At 37.1% G+C, this 18,898-nt stretch overlaps 1 protein-coding gene across 10 annotated transcripts in view; it reads left to right on the top strand.

The window, feature by feature from the left end:
• The window catches only part of CDC42BPA (CDC42 binding protein kinase alpha), a 183,019-nt gene that overhangs the window by 120,060 nt on the left and 44,061 nt on the right, over positions 1-18,898 (top strand). For all 10 annotated transcript variants that reach the window (XM_071421620.1, XM_071421537.1, XM_071421554.1 and 7 more), the window contains 6 exons: positions 485-732; positions 5,567-5,672; positions 7,467-7,591; positions 14,440-14,545; positions 15,142-15,290; positions 16,397-16,488. In XM_071421620.1, the coding sequence (XP_071277721.1) occupies positions 485-732; positions 5,567-5,672; positions 7,467-7,591; positions 14,440-14,545; positions 15,142-15,290; positions 16,397-16,488 (826 nt within the window). The remainder of the gene's footprint in view (positions 1-484; positions 733-5,566; positions 5,673-7,466; positions 7,592-14,439; positions 14,546-15,141; positions 15,291-16,396; positions 16,489-18,898) is intronic.

Consider the following 18,898-nt stretch of genomic DNA (forward strand, 5'->3'; position numbering starts at 1 on the left):
TCCCTCCTGACTGATACAATCCATGTAGTATTTCTCTAGCTAAACTTTAGCTTTCAGTTAAGCCTCTGCTTGTCTTAGCATAGCTTTTCCAGAAATTATTTGTCCTTCAGAATATATTATTGTCCTAGTTCTTACTCTGCTTTTCTGCAAGTCACTTCAACTTGTTGCTGTCAGCTGAGTGGAAGCATCAAAGTCTTTAATTCTGTGGTCACTTTCTGACTGCATTTAAGGGGAGTCAGAACATGACCAGAGGCATTTAATGATCAAATTTTCAGTAGCTTGAAAACTTACTGCATTTAAATAGCAAAATAATAGAGTGTCATTCCAATTTATGCTCCTAACAAATTTTGAAATAAATTGAGATAGATGTGTTTAACTCAAGGCTTTAATGGGATATTTCTAAACAAAGGCTTTGGAACATTGAGTTGTTATTAAGTATCATTTTCAGCATTCTTGACTATTAATTTGGGGCTGTTTATTTTAGCAAAAACAGGTCGGTCGCTCACCTGGGGTAAGCAGTATAGAACACCAGCAAGAGATCACTAAATTAAAGGCAGACCTGGAAAAGAAGAGTGTTTTCTACGAAGAGGAACTATCTAAACGTGAAATGATGCATGCTAATGAAATAAAAAGTCTGAAGAAAGAACTGCGGGATGCAGAGAGCCAGCAGCTCGCCCTCAAGAAGGAGATCATGGTTTTGAAAGACAAGTTAGAGAAAACCAGAAGAGAAAAGTGAGTATTGTATGAAATTTACCTTTTCTTAACCCTTTGAAGTCTCCTAGTATTGTTCCAAACACACTGTCACTTCCTTAAGTGTAATGCATGCAGATTGTTGCACTTTGGCTGAGCTGATGCCAGGGTTAAAACCAGTCACCTTTACAAACAGAACAGAACAAAAAGCTCCACATCCTTGTACTGAAACAGTTAATTTTGCATCAGAACTCTTTTAGTGGCTGGCCATTCCAAGGTATGTAACTTGAGTTACAGACTTGCAGCTCGGGGTAAGTTGACCCCTGAAGCTTATGTTGCACTTTAAAACAGTTTCTCGACATTTTTCTTTTATTTGGTATTTTCATCTTTTGATGCAAAACTAATGTGTTAGAGATCAAGTATTGTTTACATTTCTGCCAGCACAGGAACAGTCACTTAATGTGAGCTGAGGCTAATCCATGCTGGGTTCCATCCAGTGTTAACATCAGTCAGCAGACTACTGTGGGCGTAAGCTGCTTTATCTCTCCTGACATGGTAATTTGTCAGACCTGCTTTTTTCTCTCCCACATGGTGGAGCTTATAACTGGCCTTGAGATTGTTCCTTGAGGCATTCATCAATAAAAGCAAGTTTTTCTGTTGGATGGTGTAGTAGTGGGAATAAGTTATAAATTGAACATGCTCATGTTCATTCATAAAAAAATTCAGAATGCTTCGTAGACACTTATATAGATGAGTCTTTTTGCTGCTGTAGCAAGGTGGCAGATGAGAGAAACCATAGAGAAGTCCCTGCTGAGAGGTTAGCCAAACTATAGCAAGACCTTTAAATAGAAGTAGTAAATTAAATATAATTTTTTTCCAAAAAGTTTATGCAAATAGAGGTGGAAACACTGTATCTCTTGTAAATTGTATTCAGCAGGAATCATAAATCATACAGCTTAGAATGCAGTGCATGAACTGTTTCTTCCTAGCATGCAGCTATTCAATAGGCTGGACCTACTAACAGCACAGGAGTTTGCTGCTTTGATCTGGTTGGAGAGGTGAGCCCTGCCTCAGCAGCATGTTTTCATTGTGACACCACTTAATGGTCATGCTGACCAATGAGTTACAAATGCACAAAAGGCTGTTCTGTCTTGTAACATAGAAAGGTGATGGTTTGGCACTCTTTTAAGTCCAGCAGTGTCTCAGAAGGAGGAATATTAAAGAATCATGAATTCTGCTCTCTGCAGGTTAAACTGTTTGAAAGGATCATACCTGCAAGCAGTTGACCAAATGAAAAACTCCTTTCCCAATTCTAATGTTGCACAGCTGCAGGCATTCTAACTAGATGTCCATTCTAGCTAGTTCATAAACTCTCCTTCAGTCTGGTCTCTATAAATAAAAAAGGACTGGGAACAAATCTACAGTGGATGCTGTCATAACCATGTGTTTCTGTATGTGGTTCAAGTGGTTGTGTTAGAGAAGGTTTTGAAGTGAGAGCAGAAATGTGTCACCTAACCAGTATCAAACACTCATGGCAAGGGCTGCAGCACCATGTTCAGTCAGGTGTCCAAGCACATGATCAGTGCTTGGGGAAGGCCTGATCTTACTTGTCTTTGTTAAACAAATCTGCAAAATCTCATGCAAGCATTAGGACTCCACAGAAAGGCAGAAGTCCCCTGTTCAAGTTATGCCATGGTTTGACTTCTGCAGTTTAGAAGGGAAGCTTAAGCATTAGGAATGCAGGAATTGCTGTTGCTACTCAATATTTGGTAGTTTTCCTTAAAATAATACAGGTTTTCTGTTTCTGCTTATCCATATGGGGTGTTAGCTTTTGTAGTCTGGCATGAAAAGCTTTTTGTGAGTCTTCCAGTAGAGAGGTGTTGAATGTAAGCACTGAAAAGGAAGCACCTGGAGGCTTTGTGCTGAAATAAGTGGAATTATTTCAACAATAGGCTTGGGGTGGGTGTGGAGTTGAAGTGTGCTTATACAGTTTGGCAAAAATATTTTAGTAGTCTAAAAATAATCATCAGTGCATATTAAAAAAGATCTTGGTAAGAGGATGTGGTTGTATTACTGTGTAAGATGAGTGAATTACATAGGTTATTCTAGGCAAGGATCAGGAAGAGCTTTGACAAAATCTGTATGTCGATTTTTGTGTAACTTGCACATTGGTGGTTTCTGTTTTGCATTTTTAAAATAGATATTTTCCTTTGTTTCCTTCAATATTAAGCTTTCTAACTTTTGCTATTTCCAAAGCACAAGTCTTCAAGGGAGATTACCTTCCTGTACAAAATGATTGCATTTTGCTGAAGTCTCATAAACTGCATGCTATTAAAGTTGGGAGCAGAGGAGCACAGTATCCGGCCAGTGATCTGTGTAGCACTAAATTCCATTTCTTAGAATTGTCATTAGGAAGTATTTCAGAAGAAGATGCAAGAAACTCTATAAAATAAATCACATTTGTAGAAACTTCTTTTAGGCCTGTCATTTCATGATGGATTTATAAAGCAGAGAACTTTATAGAACAGCATTTGCTGGTTTTAAATTGTGTGATATAAAGAAGCCTGGGGGCTGGTGTTTGTTTCAGGTCTATTTTTCTTGGTTTCAAAGCAGTAAGATAAAATATTTGGCCACTTTGTACAGATGCAATAAAGAGCTGGAGTGACAAAGTGATACCATAAAGCAGTATTTCACATTGCTTGCATGTGGTTTGCTGCAGTTCTACTGATAAAAGGAAAGCTGGGTTGTGTATATTTTCTTAACTTGAAGAGGAGACACACAGCTAAATGTTAGATGAGAGAGGAAGTTTGATGGGAGAGGAGGATGCCAGGCTTCAAAGCAAAAGCATTATTTTGATCTTGCTGCCTGTCCAAGGTACATCCATGGAGTCTGTCACAGTTCTGTTATTTGCTGAGTGGCTGTTTGGGTGTGATGGATTATACCCACATTCTCCTCTGTTTCAAATTTATCTTCATTTCTGTATTATACTGTAGCAATCTGACTTACTGGGGTAATGACAATCACCAGCATAATTAAGAATGTAAAATATAGAAACTTGCAAACGTGTTGGGCTCTTTCACTAATCCATAGTGTCCTTAATCCACTGCCATTTATGGCTGCTTCGAGCCCCAAAGCCTTAAAGGAATACATTTAAGACAAATACTGAAAAAAATTCCTAAACAAACCCATGAAAGCTGCGTGAAAGAAATTCATTAAAAGTTAGTTTGGACTTCTGTCTGCAAAATGAGCTTTGAATCTATGCCTTGAAAACAGAAGCAGGAGCTGGTATTAATTCCTATGACAGCCAGTGCTTTAATCTCTTCCTGCCTTTTCCCTATACTGCTCATCATATGCATGGAATCTGTTGATATAGAAAAGGAGTGGTGGTGAATTTCAAACTTGGCATTTAAACAGTGAGATAGTATGTAACTTTACTAGGATGAAGTGTTATGTTTCAAAGGACGCCTGACAACATAGAATTTCACCATAAGTCTGACATGTTGTACTAGATTTCAAAGAGTGGTTGAAGCACTAAATGAATTTCAAATTAAGAGTAGGAAATTCAAAGCAGCATTGCTTTTAACTGGGTTCACTGTAACCACTGGTATTTCTCATCTTTGGAGAGTGTTCTCTCAATTAGGCAAAGCTGTAGTAGTTTTGCATCTCAGAAAAAGAAGCAAGAATGTAATTTATGTTTGCATTGTGTAAAATTCTGATCAGTATCTAGACAAAAAATTGCAGTACTCAAGACAGGGTTTCCCCTGGATTTTAATTTTACAGTTAACCTTCAATACTGGTTATTTAATTTTACTGGTTAACCTTCAACACTTTTTCAAGTCTTTTCAGACTGGACAGTGGTATTTGCTGAGTGGATATTTTCTGTATCTGTGGCATTTATAGTATAGTTCTACTGATGAACTTTGTGCCAGTGACATGAATAGTTGGTAAGAAGGTGGTACAAGATGCAAGGCTAGTGAATCTGAAAACAGTAGATGCAAGGTGAGAGGTACACATCTGAAACATTGCTGTGCACCACTTGAAGGAAATTCCATGGGTTTTGTGGCAAACAGAGGGCCTGCAGCTTCGTTTGTTTTCAGGTTCTCACATTCATTGTGCAAGATCAAAGTTGATATTAAGCAGAATCAGCCAGGGGTTCTCCTCTACTGGATGACATCCATGGGAGAAGGGAAGGTTTGGGGGAAACAGCTACTGTGAGATTTTCTTAGATAGAATGGTCCAAACTTGCTGTAGAATCTGGTGATATTAGGAATGTGAAAGTTATTCATCCACTTTTTGCTCATAGTGAGTATGTGATACCTGAATTAACAGTTCACATATGACATCTGGGCTGTTCTAAGTTGCCCAAAGACAAGCCCATATATGCTTTTCTCATCAGAGACCAGCCCTGAGTGCTCTAATTTAGCTTCTGTATGCTCTGGTTCCACGTGTGGTCATTTTTGCCCATCATTCTGTGTGAAACTTGGAATTATAGAAATGTGTGTGTTACAATAATGTTCATGTGAGGTGAGAATGTGCCCTGAGCATTTTACAATATTGACACATACTTTGGTCTGCTCATTGTTTAAAGGATGCATCTGAAGAATAAAATTTGTGTAAGTGGGTTGATAAACATTGGCTTGGTGGAGCTGTGTTAATTCTGTACTGAGAGATTCTCTACTAATTCTAAAATTCAACAGGCTGGCTTGCAGTCCTAAAATGGTGGTTTATTAAAACTGCTTGATTTTAATAGCCTTTGCTATTATCCATGTAGTATTTCCCTTCAACATGTGTCTGCATTGATCTCTTTGTGTTTAAATGAATAATGGGGTAAGTTAGAATAGAAAACTTTGTAATTCTGCTTCACTTTATTTCTTAGCCAAAGCGAAAGAGAGGAATTTGAAACAGAGTTCAAACAAAAGTATGAACGAGAAAAGATTCTGCTGACAGAGGAAAACAAAAAACTTACGAATGAACTTGATAAGGTAAGTGCTGATTAGTTGAGCCCTGAATTTACAACTATTTTATGCTCTGTACAAATTGGACAGTATGGAACTGCATTGGTTATTACTAACTCTTAACTGAAAGCAGAAATTTATGTTACACAAAAATTTGGTGATTAATATTAGATTTGAATGGAGTATCCACATGCATCTGAACTTGAGAAGACATGTGCATATATATATGTGTGTGTGTGTGTATGTATATGCATATATGAGTATTTATGTGTGGGAATGGAATTAGATGGTCTTACATTTTGGTAAGACTAATTCCAGACAGCACTGTAAGCCAACAGTAAAGGATTATTTCATGGTATGACCTAAATATAAAAATACATAGTTAATGATGTGATTGCTTAGACTACATTTGCATGTCAATCGTTTGAAATACCAGGGCCCCTCCTACCCTTTGAGATTAAGTGTTACTTTGAGATACTAAGAAAATACAAATGATAAGGCATATTATCACACAAATGAAGTGTGTTAAGCAAGAAATAATTATGATTTGTGCATTTGGATTGTCTCTTTATTGTTCATTTTGACAAGTTATTCAAGTTCATTGTGCATTATCCAAATCTTGCTAAACTTGTCTATTCCTTTTGTAATGCAATAGATTTTCTAAAAATATGATGAAAGTACAGTGTTCTTCAAAGTAAGCATGTTTGCATGTCTGTGCTCAAATTACAGTATATTTTCATACCAGTATAAGACAGACAATATATATGCCTATAGGTAGGCTTAGTCCAAGAAAACTGAGAAAGAGCCTAGTCACTTTGATAATTTTTCTGCTCTCTCTCTTCCCCATTACCTTTGTATTTTTCTTGTCAAATGACATATAATGAGTAGGAATATTTAAATTATAAGTCCATTGAAATGATAAATAGGGTGTGGAGTTATTCATATTTGGAGTAAAAAAGCAAAATAGATTTTAAATTGGCCATTCTTTTATCATTTTGAATTGTTAATATATTTCAGTACTAAAAGAAGCTTTCACCTGAGATTTATTCTCCTAAGCAGGCCTTCCTATAAAGTCTATCTGGTCTCTGATTTCAATTTGACTCTCTGAATAATTACTTAACATAATGAAGGTTTAGTTCCCAATACCAGCTTGGGTTAGCTGTGGCTTTTGTCTTGCAGAATGTGCCTGTATGAATGGCAGCAATTTGAATGAGAGAGGTTAATTGCTAGGTACAACATATTGTACGTGGAGATGTGCATTTAATTTCAATTTCCCTGTCTGCAAGTAAGTCAAATGAAAAATAAGGGAATGTGAGACACCTGGAGAATCTCAGGACTGTCTCATGCCTGTATCTGTTCAGTCTCTCTCTCCATGGTTACTAAACAAGGGAGAGGTTCAACAGTCTTATCTGAGCCATAACAATTTTTATGCCTTTGCTTTGCTCTTCTAGTGTAGATTTTTCTATACAGAACATTCCACACCTATATGTTGCAAAGCAGAGACCTTCTAAGAGTTTTACAGGTATTTGGAGACTAATTCTCAGAAAACTCATTAAATTGATAGACTAAAAATGTTGTTCAAGTCCTTAAAAGTGGATTTTCAGTACAGCTAAGGTTATACGAGAAGAGATTCTTATATAAGGTTATATAAGAAGTTATTCTGGCTTTTAATGTTACATGATGTTTATTGTGATGACCAGTACCAATTTCTAAAGCAGATGCAAGGTGTGGGAGAGGAGAACACGTGGTTTTGAGTCTGCACAAAGATGGAGTCACAGCAGTTTATACTTTTAACGAGTTGTTTAAATTCTCCTTCTCCAGCTCACCGCCATGTTTGAGAGGCTGAGTATGAATAATCGGCAGCTGGAGGAAGAGATGAGAGACCTGGCTGATAAGAAGGAGTCTGTGGCTCACTGGGAGGCCCAAATCACTGAGATCATCCAGTGGTGAGTGCTCTGCTCTCCTGGCATGACAGAAACCCCTCAGCATGTGGTGGGGCTGGTGCCGAGTTTTTGTCTCTGTACATGGCGCTTGGAAGTGCTGAGGTGAAACCTCACGCCTGTCTGGGATTCTGCTGGGGTTTTGGCTGAGATTTTAATAATATACAAATCCAGAAAATTGTGTTCCTCCCTAAAGAGTGAAAGTGTCTCACCAAATAGAGCTTTTCAAAGTGCAGAAGAATCATGGCCTTTGGGTGTGGCTTGTGGCTGTGGAAAAATGCTGAAAGGAATCATGTGCTGAGCTCACGCCTCCGAGAGGGAGCAAGCCTGGGAAAAGCAGTGGCTGAGTGTTTGTGTCTCAGCTTTAATTTCCTTCATCTGCTTGGCATGTGGCAGAATGAAACAAATACACTGCAACTTTTATGTGATTTTTTTACAAGGAGAGTATTTGAGACTGTACCACAAATCCAGTCAAGTGATGTTTGTAATGGTACTTTTGCTAAATAATGATGTTATCTTTATAGAGTCTTCTGTCCAATTCTATTAAATTAAAGAGAAGAGAAAAAAGGTTGAAACTACTAAGAGAAAAGGATTGTGTATTCTGAGGTTTTCATCTATCTTTATTTTTCCTCTTCATGCCTGTTCATCTCCCCTCACCTTTAATGGTCCATTGCAGTGTTTCACACCTACAAAACCAGTTTGCATTCAGACACTTTATTTTACAGATCATCCACTTCTAGGAAGACTTCATCATGATATACTAGTGTTTTTCTGTTACTGATTGATTATTCCCTCCCCCTGTTTTTCCTGTGTTAGTGAAAAAAAATCTAATTTGTTGTGTCCAGGCAAGAATGGGAAACATTGTTTTAGAGAAACCTAGTTTGGTATTGTTGTCCTGTTAGTTCAATTTTGTTGTCCAGATATAGAGAAATTTGGCTTTTCAGTAGTGCCATGTGAATATATAACAAGGCATAGGGGCCATCCTCTGGGTTTCCAGTGTGTTTTAAACAATGTTTGTTGCATAAAAGTATGTAATGCTGATCTGTGTTATGAAATCCAGTTTGTCTCAAGGCATTGTATTTGTAGCAGAAGTTAAAAAATGTAAAGGGTCCACTTTGTGTGTGTTCCTTTTAAATTTTCTCTCTCATAACGGTGATAGTAGTGGACAACCTGAGTCACAAATTTTTTTTAAAAAAATATTTAACTGGTAGTTTAAACAGCTTTTAATTTCTGGCCAATTGGAAATGTTTATTCAGAAAAAAAAATCAAGGTAACAAGTGAGACAAGTCTATAATTTCACATTCCTTATTGCTTTAAGGCAGTGCTTATCTGTCATATTGCACCCAGGTAATCAAACACAATTTTTCAGATTTACATGTGAAAACTCATATAACTTGGCAGTTATATGAAAAGACAAATCAGAATTAATTGTGGATTGTTCCACTTAATGCAATATAAAAATGTACCAACAGCCATTAAGAATGTACCTTCTCCTTAACTTTATGAGAGTGTTTAATATTTAAGATGTATTACTGATGTGGTTCAGGCAAATGATAAAGCATTTTTCATATTAGGGATGTCATTGTAAAGGGTAAAAGGGTTTGGCCTTCAGTTTTTATTATCTCTGAAGATATTTAGTGAAAAAAGATCTGGAATGTGCAGGACAACTTTCTGAATGACAAGCATCATTTTACTGATCCCTTTTGATAACATAGTATCTTCTAAATAGTACAGAACTAAAAACTAAAGAATTATGTGAAAAGGAAAAAAATAGAAGTACTGAGGGCAAACATTAAGGGAATTTTAAAAGTCTGGCTTAGTTCCAGTTTTTCATCACTAAACACATCTCAGTTTTCCTTCCATACTTTTCTCTGCTTATGTTAAATTTTTTTAGCTATGTGAGGCCTTATCTTAGGTCACATTTTTTCCTTGTTATGTTTAGATTTTTCCATGTGTTACTCAGATAATCTAGTCATGTCCATCTGCTGTTCTTAGAATTCAGCACTGAAACTAGGCCCTTCTCTGGGGACCATGGCTGCTATATGAAGTATTTAAGCATCTATTATAATGATAAATATTTTAAAAGAAAAAAACCTCCACCTAATTTTGGAGAAAACTAGTCTTATTTAATCACTCACAAGCCTGTGTTTTCCTCAGAAGAACATGCAATTCAAGTCTGTACCTGTCCACATCTTCAGTGTGACAATGGAATGCCTTGGTGCTGGCAAAGTAGGGGAGAATTTGTGGGCTCCCTCTTCAAAACTTAACAGATTTCTCCCACAATATTGCATTAAAATATGTGTTTTGGGTGCATTATATCCAGAAAGGATAGGAGGCAGTAGAAGGAATCAGTTACTGGGTTTGTAAACAGTTTGCTCAGCAGCCTCTGGTAGTTCAAGGGACTTCTTTTAGCCCTGTTTGGGGTAACACAAGCCCAAGAAGTCCCTAAATTCTTTTAAATGTTTTGTCATCAAAAGGATACCTCTCAAGAAATTCCTTTGAATTCACACTTTGGATGGTTAAGATTTGTCACTTTCTTCATGATTCCTGGGGCCCTTCTAAATTGCTATTTCTCTCAGATTTTATAACTTGTGAGTAATTTTAATAGCTTATCACGTTTCCTTTAGCTTTTCCTTGCCTTCTTACTCAGCAATATTGCATCTTTAGGAATAATGTATGAAAACCTTTTAATCTTGCTGTTGCTATCTCAAGATACCATAAACAAGGCAATATTTTAATATAAACACTTGAATCAGACTTTCACTGCAAATTCTATTGTGGACTCAACAGACCCTCACAGATCATTCAGCCTTAATGGAGCTATTATATTGACGAGTTTATATTAGCCAAATCACTCATCATTCCTTGACAAGAGTAAGAAATATTGAGGCTTTTATAGTGGGCTATAAATTTTCCTGTGGGAGATAGGAAAGAGATTAATTGCACTGGAGCTTAATGCAGTCACTTGAAAAAGGAATATTTTAAATAGCCGTGGTACCGTATTTCTGTGCCGTGCAGAAAGGAGGTCACTGGAAATCTTGGTAGTGATTCCCAGTGTACTTGGCAAGAATCTTGACTTGGGAGGGATTAATCTAACCTAGTTGTACAAGTCCTAAGGTAGACAACTCAATAAATCCCATGACTAGTACTCTAGAAGTCTGATTTTCTCACCACAGGTTGAAAAGGAAACCTACACAACTCATACCAGATGGATAATTCTGTGTCCTTGAGTATGTTTAAGTGGATGAGCTAAATCCTACCAGTTTTACCTGTAGATTGGATGTTAGGCTTAGATTCAGCTGTCTCAGTTGTTTACCACAATATTTAGTTAATATTTTCCTCATCACCCAGATTTTTTGTACCATTGTTGGTTTTATCTTAATTGATCTCATTGAAAAAAACCCCAACACAAAACCACTATCAAAAGGAGAAAGAAAAAAGTACCAACTACCCCCTCCCAACACTTCTAAACTAAATCAAACCTAAAAAAGCCCCAAGGTTTGGGTTGGGGCTTTTTGGTTGTTTTAAAATCTGTTGCTCTCAGAAAAAAAAAAAAAAAAACAACAACCCACACACAAATTGTGAACAAAATATAGCAAAAATTCTGTGTAAATTCTGTGCATCTTCAACTGTTAAGAAACTCAAATCATGTAAAATTCTGAGTTTCAAATAGTCAGAAGTTAATTATCTCTAAAATAGAAATTCTGGAGGGCAGGGTGAAATTTCAGGGCTTGGGAGCAGAGGGCAGTGTTAAAAATTTTTAGAGAGGTATTTTTAAAAAACAGATTTTATTGGAGACACCTGGGGAAAAATTAAAAATGAAGTTGGAGACCTTGAGCATGCTGGTACAACAACAGAAATTTAAAAGCATTGAGAGACTAGAGGAGTCATGACTGTCAGATTTCCTTGGGGTTTTAAAATCAGGTTAAACAGACCTTGGTGTAAAACACCAGGGCTTTAAGACCACTTCTGTTGAGCAAAATTCTTTAGTCCTCTGGGTTCATTTTGTATTGTAAAGTATCCCAGCTGGAGACCCAGTCTGACTTCCTGAGCATCCTGACAAACACTATACAGGTAGCAGCCAGTGGTTATGGGAAGGTTGTCAGGATGTTGGCTCCAGCCAAAAAGTTAAATTTAATTTTACAGGAATTTCTACCATATTGCTCTTCTGGGTCCTTCGCATTGAGGAACTAAATTTGCAAGGGCAATTATATTGAAAACAGAACAGTTAATCCAAATTTTCAGTAAAGAAAGAAGTGACTGGGTGGAACCTGAAGACCTTTTCTTCCTTTGGTCTCTTGCTGTGCTTGTCAGGGCTCTCTGTCAAAATGAACACAAGGAGAACAACATTAGTCAGAGTTAATTTGCCTTTCTTGCGCTTTTTTACTTTAATTTTAATTTTTAAAGCCTACCAAATTTTTTTTTAATTTTTAAAGCCCAACAAAACAGTAACAAATAAAAAAGCTCCAAGAGCTCTTGGGTCCACATGATGTTTAATAACCTATGCCATTATTGAGAGAATTTTGCCATCTAGTGGACATCAAAACCACCTCAGTTCCCAATGGTACTGCTTTAATTTGCTGTCTTGCAGAGCTTGAGGAGTTCCCTTGAACTCAGTACAGATATTTGTAAATATTTACTTTCTGTTTTCAATTTCTAGATTTCTGCTTGTCTGTGGAACATCTCTTTTGAGGTTTTTTTTCATGAGCAGCTTTTCAGCATTTGGAGCCTGAGGGCTCTGTGCACCATAAACCAAACAACTGAAGTGTTTCCTCACCTTCCATCAGGAAGGATCTGTGTGACATCATAAAATTGGACATAGAAATTGGGCCCTTTTTTTCTGCAAAGATTTTATGTGTCATTAAAAATAGAGAAACTTAGATGCTGATTCCTAAATCTCTTTCCCTCCTCATACATCAGGAAAGCTTACTCTTACCATGAGAGCCTCACATTCTTTTTATTTCTGCTTAAGCTTTTTTTTTTTTACAGTGTATTTAATTATGCACCCACTACCTCCAAAAAGCATCTTTAGCTTCTTCTCACATCTTTTGCCTACTGTTACAGCCTGGGTGGTTTGTGTAGGCTCAGATTATCAGATTGTCAAAATGTGTTATCCAAGATGTTATGGGAAAAGAAGTTGGTATGTGACTTCCCATTGAGTTCTGATGTACCTTGGGAAAAACAGTGGCTCATTAATACAAAAACTCTCACTGGCTTTTAATAGTCAGGACATGTAGGGCTTCCCTGGATTCCTCCCCACCTCTTGAACTAAATTATAAGCAGGAGACAAAGAAAAGAAGGCCAAATAAATGCCTGTGTTTTCATGTCAGGTGTGAGATTTGTGGAAAATGGTTGCTAATTTTGCTTTTGGCTCCTCTGTATTACAGTAGTCTGTCTTCCTTAAATAAACCTTCAACTGCACACCCAAAAGTCACCACAACCTGCAGATATTTAGCCTGTGGCTTTCACAGTGTGATCTTGTCCTAAGGCCATGTGGGAAAGCTCTTCAGTTCCTCCCTTGCCCATGACAGTTCAGAGTATGTGCTCCCTGTCTTCCTTGCCTCCTGGCAACTATCTGTAAATCTGTGTTGAAACTTTTATAATTAATGGTAAATTTGCAAGCAGCACCATTTCCATGTTCTGTGTGTTTGTGAACCCTGTAGTATCAGCCAAAAAGATTTACATTGCCTTATAGGCACAAAGGGGGAATCACTTCACTGCAAGATAAAATCAAGCATCTGGAGAATTCTCATCTCCAGTCCAACAGACTTAGGGTTAGAGTTACTTTTAAATATCAGGAAGCAAGGACAAGTTAATTCTCATGAAATAGAAAAAATATAATCCTACTTCCCTATATTTTACTTAATGCTATTTGAGGTTCAGTACTTTCAGCAGATCCTAAACATTTCAGTGTTTGGTGTTGATAAAACTGAACTGTGATCAGGCTGTGGTATTGCCCTGCTGGTCTCTGAGGCAGCTCAGGTACTTGCATAAGGCCTGGTGTTGCAGAACTGGGATTGCTCTTCTGTGGGCAAAATGAACATGTTTAGAGCCAGGCATATAAGGAAATGAGGTGGGAGGGATGGTGTTGGTTTTTTTTCTGTTTGTTTGTTTCAGGTTTTTCATAAGTTACTTAATCTCAGTGAGTTAATTTTTTTAGCAACTTTCTTTTCTATGTTAACACCTGAGGCAAAGTGAAGAAAGAACCTTCTGTTGTGATTAATCACAGAAAGTTGTTGTTCTTTCTTTGTAACTGATGATCAAAGAATCTGAAAAACAGGCATGTCTCCTCCTTGTTGTCTTTACACTCAGAAAACATGTCTGGATTGAAAACAAGCTCGGTGGATGAGAGAGCCTCTTCTGGCTTATGCTGTTTAATAATATTAAAAGGAGACTCTCCCTGTTTAATTAGCACTTGTTGAAGTAACATCACTGTTCCACTACTAGTTCTCAGAGTCAATTGATTCAGTAAAGTTAACCACAAATTCCAATATTTTCTGGACAATAATTGTTAATTATTGGTTGTGAATTTTGTCTTAATTTACTCCCTAAAAATAGGTTGAAAGATTTCTTTCTCAGAGTCTCAATTTCAGGTAGATGATAGATAGTACTTCAATTTTCAGTCTTTTTCTTAGTGATGCATATTGTTTAATGGAACTCCACAAAGCAGCAAAGAATTGGTTCTGTGTGGTTTTCTGTTTGGGCTTTTGTTGTTGTTTTTATCCTTATGTTTTATGATTCTTTTTGTATTCTGTATTTATCTGTTTCTGGTTGTTGGTTTGTTGAAGAGTCTTCTGTTTTTTCTTTAGATTCTTTGGTTAAAACACCTTATTTTTTCTTATGTAATCATTTAGGGTAAGTGATGAAAAAGATGCTCGAGGTTACCTTCAAGCCTTGGCCTCTAAAATGACAGAAGAGCTGGAAGCCCTGAGGAACTCCAGTTTGGGAGCCAGAGCTACAGTAAGACTTTACTTCTATATGTCAGAAGGTTTTTTGTTTGAAAAAAACACTGATTTGACAGTTTCAGCTGCAGCAATAATCTGTCTGTAGAGTCTATGTTAATTGAAAGTTAAACTTTCCTAGAGCTTCTGAATTACTGAATACCAAATTTATTGTTTATCAATTAATTAAACACCAAGATCTTTATGATGTGATTTTATCTATGTTACAGTTGAAGTAGCTACTTTATAATCAGATATGAATTTATTGAAGGAAATCATGCTTTTGTTCATGAAAACCTTCAAGTCTTTCACTTGTGAAACAAGTGAACACTTGGATGTCCTTTGTAGCTGTCATCTGAATTGAGGGACATCAAAACCAGATTTCAAAAAATCTCTTTGCTTTTGAGAACAGCATAAAACATAAAATTTGTTACTTGAGTTCAGAAATACTACTGCTAACACTACTCTTAATTTTAGATTATTTTGGAATTAATGAACTCTTACATCAAGGACATAATAGACTGGGAAATGTAGTTGTTGAAGGTAGTTACATTCCTCATGTTCAATTTCCTTTCCTCTTACTCTTTCTGATCTAATTTGTTGCTTCTTTCCTAGGACATGCCCTGGAAGATGAGGCGCTTTGCAAAGCTGGACATGTCTGCAAGGCTGGAGCTCCAGTCTGCTCTGGATGCTGAAATCCGAGCCAAACAGGCTATTCAGGATGAGCTGAACAAAGTCAAAGCTTCTTGCATCTCTACAGAGTGGTAAGACTGAATTGTTCTCATGCAAATTTACTTCAATACCTCCCAGGAAATGTCATCAAATCATTGTTTTATCTGCCTTGGCTGTGGAAATTTGATCACCCAGATGAGAAAAAAACCCAGCATCTCTCTTTATTGTTTGAACAGCTGAGCACTTCCTGGGGAAAGTTGAGATCTTGGAGACTTTCAGAGGGAACACATTCTCTTTTAATAATATGATCTCTCCTAGTTGTGATAACAAATCCAAATCCATAGTTTGGGTTTGTATCTTAGAATATATTCTTTTTCATTCTGCTGATAGCTGCACTGGGTTAGCTGACAAAAAATAAATATTGCATACTGATTTGCACAGGAAGAAGTAATAATGGTTAATGGACTATTGTAAATTCTTTTATTCCTTCCTCAGACCTCTCACTTTCTCACTTCTCACTCACCACCTCCACAACAGAATTTATTCTGAGTTGTGTAATGCCTGAAATGGGTTGGTAGGAAGTCATTCTATTTTTAGGTGTCCAGCTTCAGCACTGCTGGGTTTTGCAGCTTCAGGAAAGCAGTAGGACAGAGGTGAGATTCAGGTGTGTTACCTGTAAAATGGGAACATCTGGTTCACCTGCCTTGAATGTTTTCCAGGCCAGGTAATGTGATGACAGGCAGAATTGGAAATCCTATAAGGACAGGAGAACCAGTGTTTGCTTTGACAGGCAAGAATGAGAAATGTGCTGAAATTGCAGAGTAGAATTACCTCTCAGCTGTGAGTCAGAAAGCACTGAAACAACTAACTGTAAAGGAACTGAGAAAAAAAATAGTTCAGCTGAATCTATTGCTATTACAGGTACTAAATTAGCAAATAAACTTTAATGAAAAACAAGACTTTCTAAAACATAAAAATACATACAGTCTTTTTCTCATTCACATGGATGCAAGCTCATTCAATTACTTAGAAATTAGAAACATGAAAAACATGCACCTACTGAATAGATAAATGGCTTTTTTCTGTAAACTGAACAGGTCCCAGTAGATTTATTCAGGTATTTGAAGACATCAGGAACAAGAGTGACTTGTATCTTGGGTTCTCAATACTTACATATATTTTTTGTGTTCTTTTGAAGTAAATTGCAAGAATCTGAGAAGAAGAACATGGAGCTTTTGGCAGACATCGAAAGGCTGAAAAAGGAGACAGAAGAGCTTAGATCAGAAAAGGGTATGGCTACTGATATCCAAGTAAATAGTGTGTCACATTGGTGGGTGCATCTTATCAATCAAGTGTCACCTTGAAACTAAAATATGACATCAACATGTGGGCACAGCACTTGTGTGTCAAGATGTACCCACCGTAGTTGCATTTGCACTTCTAACACTTGTAATAGGCCTCAGTTTTGTTGGTACCTTTGAAACCAGTAAGGTACAATCTGAGTTGAAGCTGCATTGTTTTTATTTGGCCTGTGTATAGTGATTTACTGCCAGGAAACTGTCAGAATATAGATATATTTCTAACCTTTTCTCCTTTATGATGGGTGAAGGTATTTAGACATCAATACTGATCATAGTGTTGTTCATCTCTGAGTGTTCTGGGCCTGTCTCCAGAGAGAGTAAACAAGTGCAGAGGAATTCATAGCATTTGTTTGTTTCTGGGATAACTCCATTGATAGGCTTTGCAGCCGCATAGTGAGCAGTGTGGTCATGAGTGCTTTGCTGTGGTATTAAGAGCATGTTCTGGGATTACTGTTGCATCTGTCCAATACTATTTTGCATTGTTGCTGGGAGAAGAGACTGGTTTTGGTAATTCTGCATTGAAAAAAAAAATCATTAAGAGTTGAATAATGATTTGGCTGATTCTTTGCAGTCTCTGTAGTAGCTCTAATATTTGTGTCTTATGAGGCACATGGGAAGAAGTATTTTTCAGGCCAAATTGAATTACCTAATTTTCTGCAGTTCTCTGAACTCCAGAATTTAAATACCCTGGCAACAATTGCTGCATTGGGATGTCAAATATTGCTCAGCTTTTCCAACTTAATGGCTGGTTGGTCAATAAAGTATTAGAGTTTACATTCATCTCCTATATATAGGCCTTCCAGTGCTGCTTGATTGGTAAAAATAATTCAAACCTATACAGAGCATTATGGTTCCAGTTAGCAAATAAGACTTAGGGAATTGATACTCCCTCATCTTAATGCTTAGCACTGATAGCAGGATTATTCTTCTTCCAAATGCTTGGAGAGAAGCTCTTGATAGCATCTCTCTGGAGACAAAAATACTTTGTCATGTTTAGGTTTCATTTATATGTTCTTGAACTTCCTTAAATATTGTGCATGGTTACTTGACTTCTGAAATCTTTCCTTGTGCTAAATAATGTTGTGAATTTATAATTCATATTTTACCCTATATTTTTTCCAGTGTTTAAAACCTTATTGTTCTGGTGAAATAAACATTTACTCTTTGCTGAAAAGAAGCAAGCAAAAAAGTACTGTTGAAGGAAACATTAGTCATGTTTCTTAACAGAATTATATTAGTAATATTCTGCTGCAATTATTCAAATAGTCTGATAGAAATACACCTTAATCTAAATCATTACTACCTTTGATTTGGTTTTCTCCTAAAAGAAGAAATATATTGCTGTTTGAATTATGAACTGTATAGAAGATTCAAATGTAGTCAGGGTACAGTGGTAGAGTAACTTGCAGTGTGTGGAAATTGATTTCTAGGAAGGGATTATTTGCATTAGCACCTAATCCTTTTCTGTTTATAAATATATTTCAGAAATTCAAATCGGTGGGGAAAAGATTGCTGAGAGTATTCCATAAAGTTGGTGGTGGTTTGAAAATTTGTTTTAGTATTTTACTGTGATTTCAGTGTATTTATATTTTAAAGAGGAAAGTGTCCTTTGCAACTTTATTCGCTGTGGGTTATATTTAGAACATACAGATATGGCTAATCAGAGCAAGATACTGACATTTTTAAAAATAAATAGGTAACTTCTGATAGCATCATTGTTTTGAGATGCACACAGTCTGCAGGCTCTGGTCATAATAAATACATATATGTATGTGCATATATAGCATGTTTATAGGATTGAGAAGAATAGAGTTCATACACATCTGTGAAGTATAAACACACACACAACACCTTGAATTTGAAAAGAAGAAGAAATAAAAAATACCAGTTGGAGCAGGTTAAAGTAAGAGCTGAGGTGTGGCAGCCCCTGCAGCTCCAGGGGATGCAGCGTTCCTGCTCCGCTCCCTGGCCGAGCATTGCTTCAGTGTGTGACAGAAACCTCTGAAACTTCCCCCAGGATTGTGCAGCTGCTGGGCACTCAGCAGGGAGAGGTGGCAGGCACAGAGCATGGCTCAAGGAACCCATCTGGTTTGGAAATGCCATGCTTTTTTCGGCTCCAGCTGTGCTGCCACGGTGGGACATCCCACGTGTCACCGGGGCAGGGGTGGCACTTGCTGGGTTAGTGTATGGTGCAAATGGATATGGGCACATTAGAAACCAGTGCCCTCTGCATGGCAGACATGGACACACAGTGTGTTTCCACGTGGAGCTCTCACCACACACATCCTAACTTGGGAAAGGTTGATTAAACACATGCTTGTTCATGAAAAAAATCATTT

This window comes from Agelaius tricolor, unplaced genomic scaffold (assembly GCF_023055355.1).
Source record: "Agelaius tricolor isolate 1412-34295 unplaced genomic scaffold, bAgeTri1.0.p SCAF_1, whole genome shotgun sequence".
NCBI lineage: Eukaryota > Metazoa > Chordata > Aves > Passeriformes > Icteridae > Agelaius > Agelaius tricolor.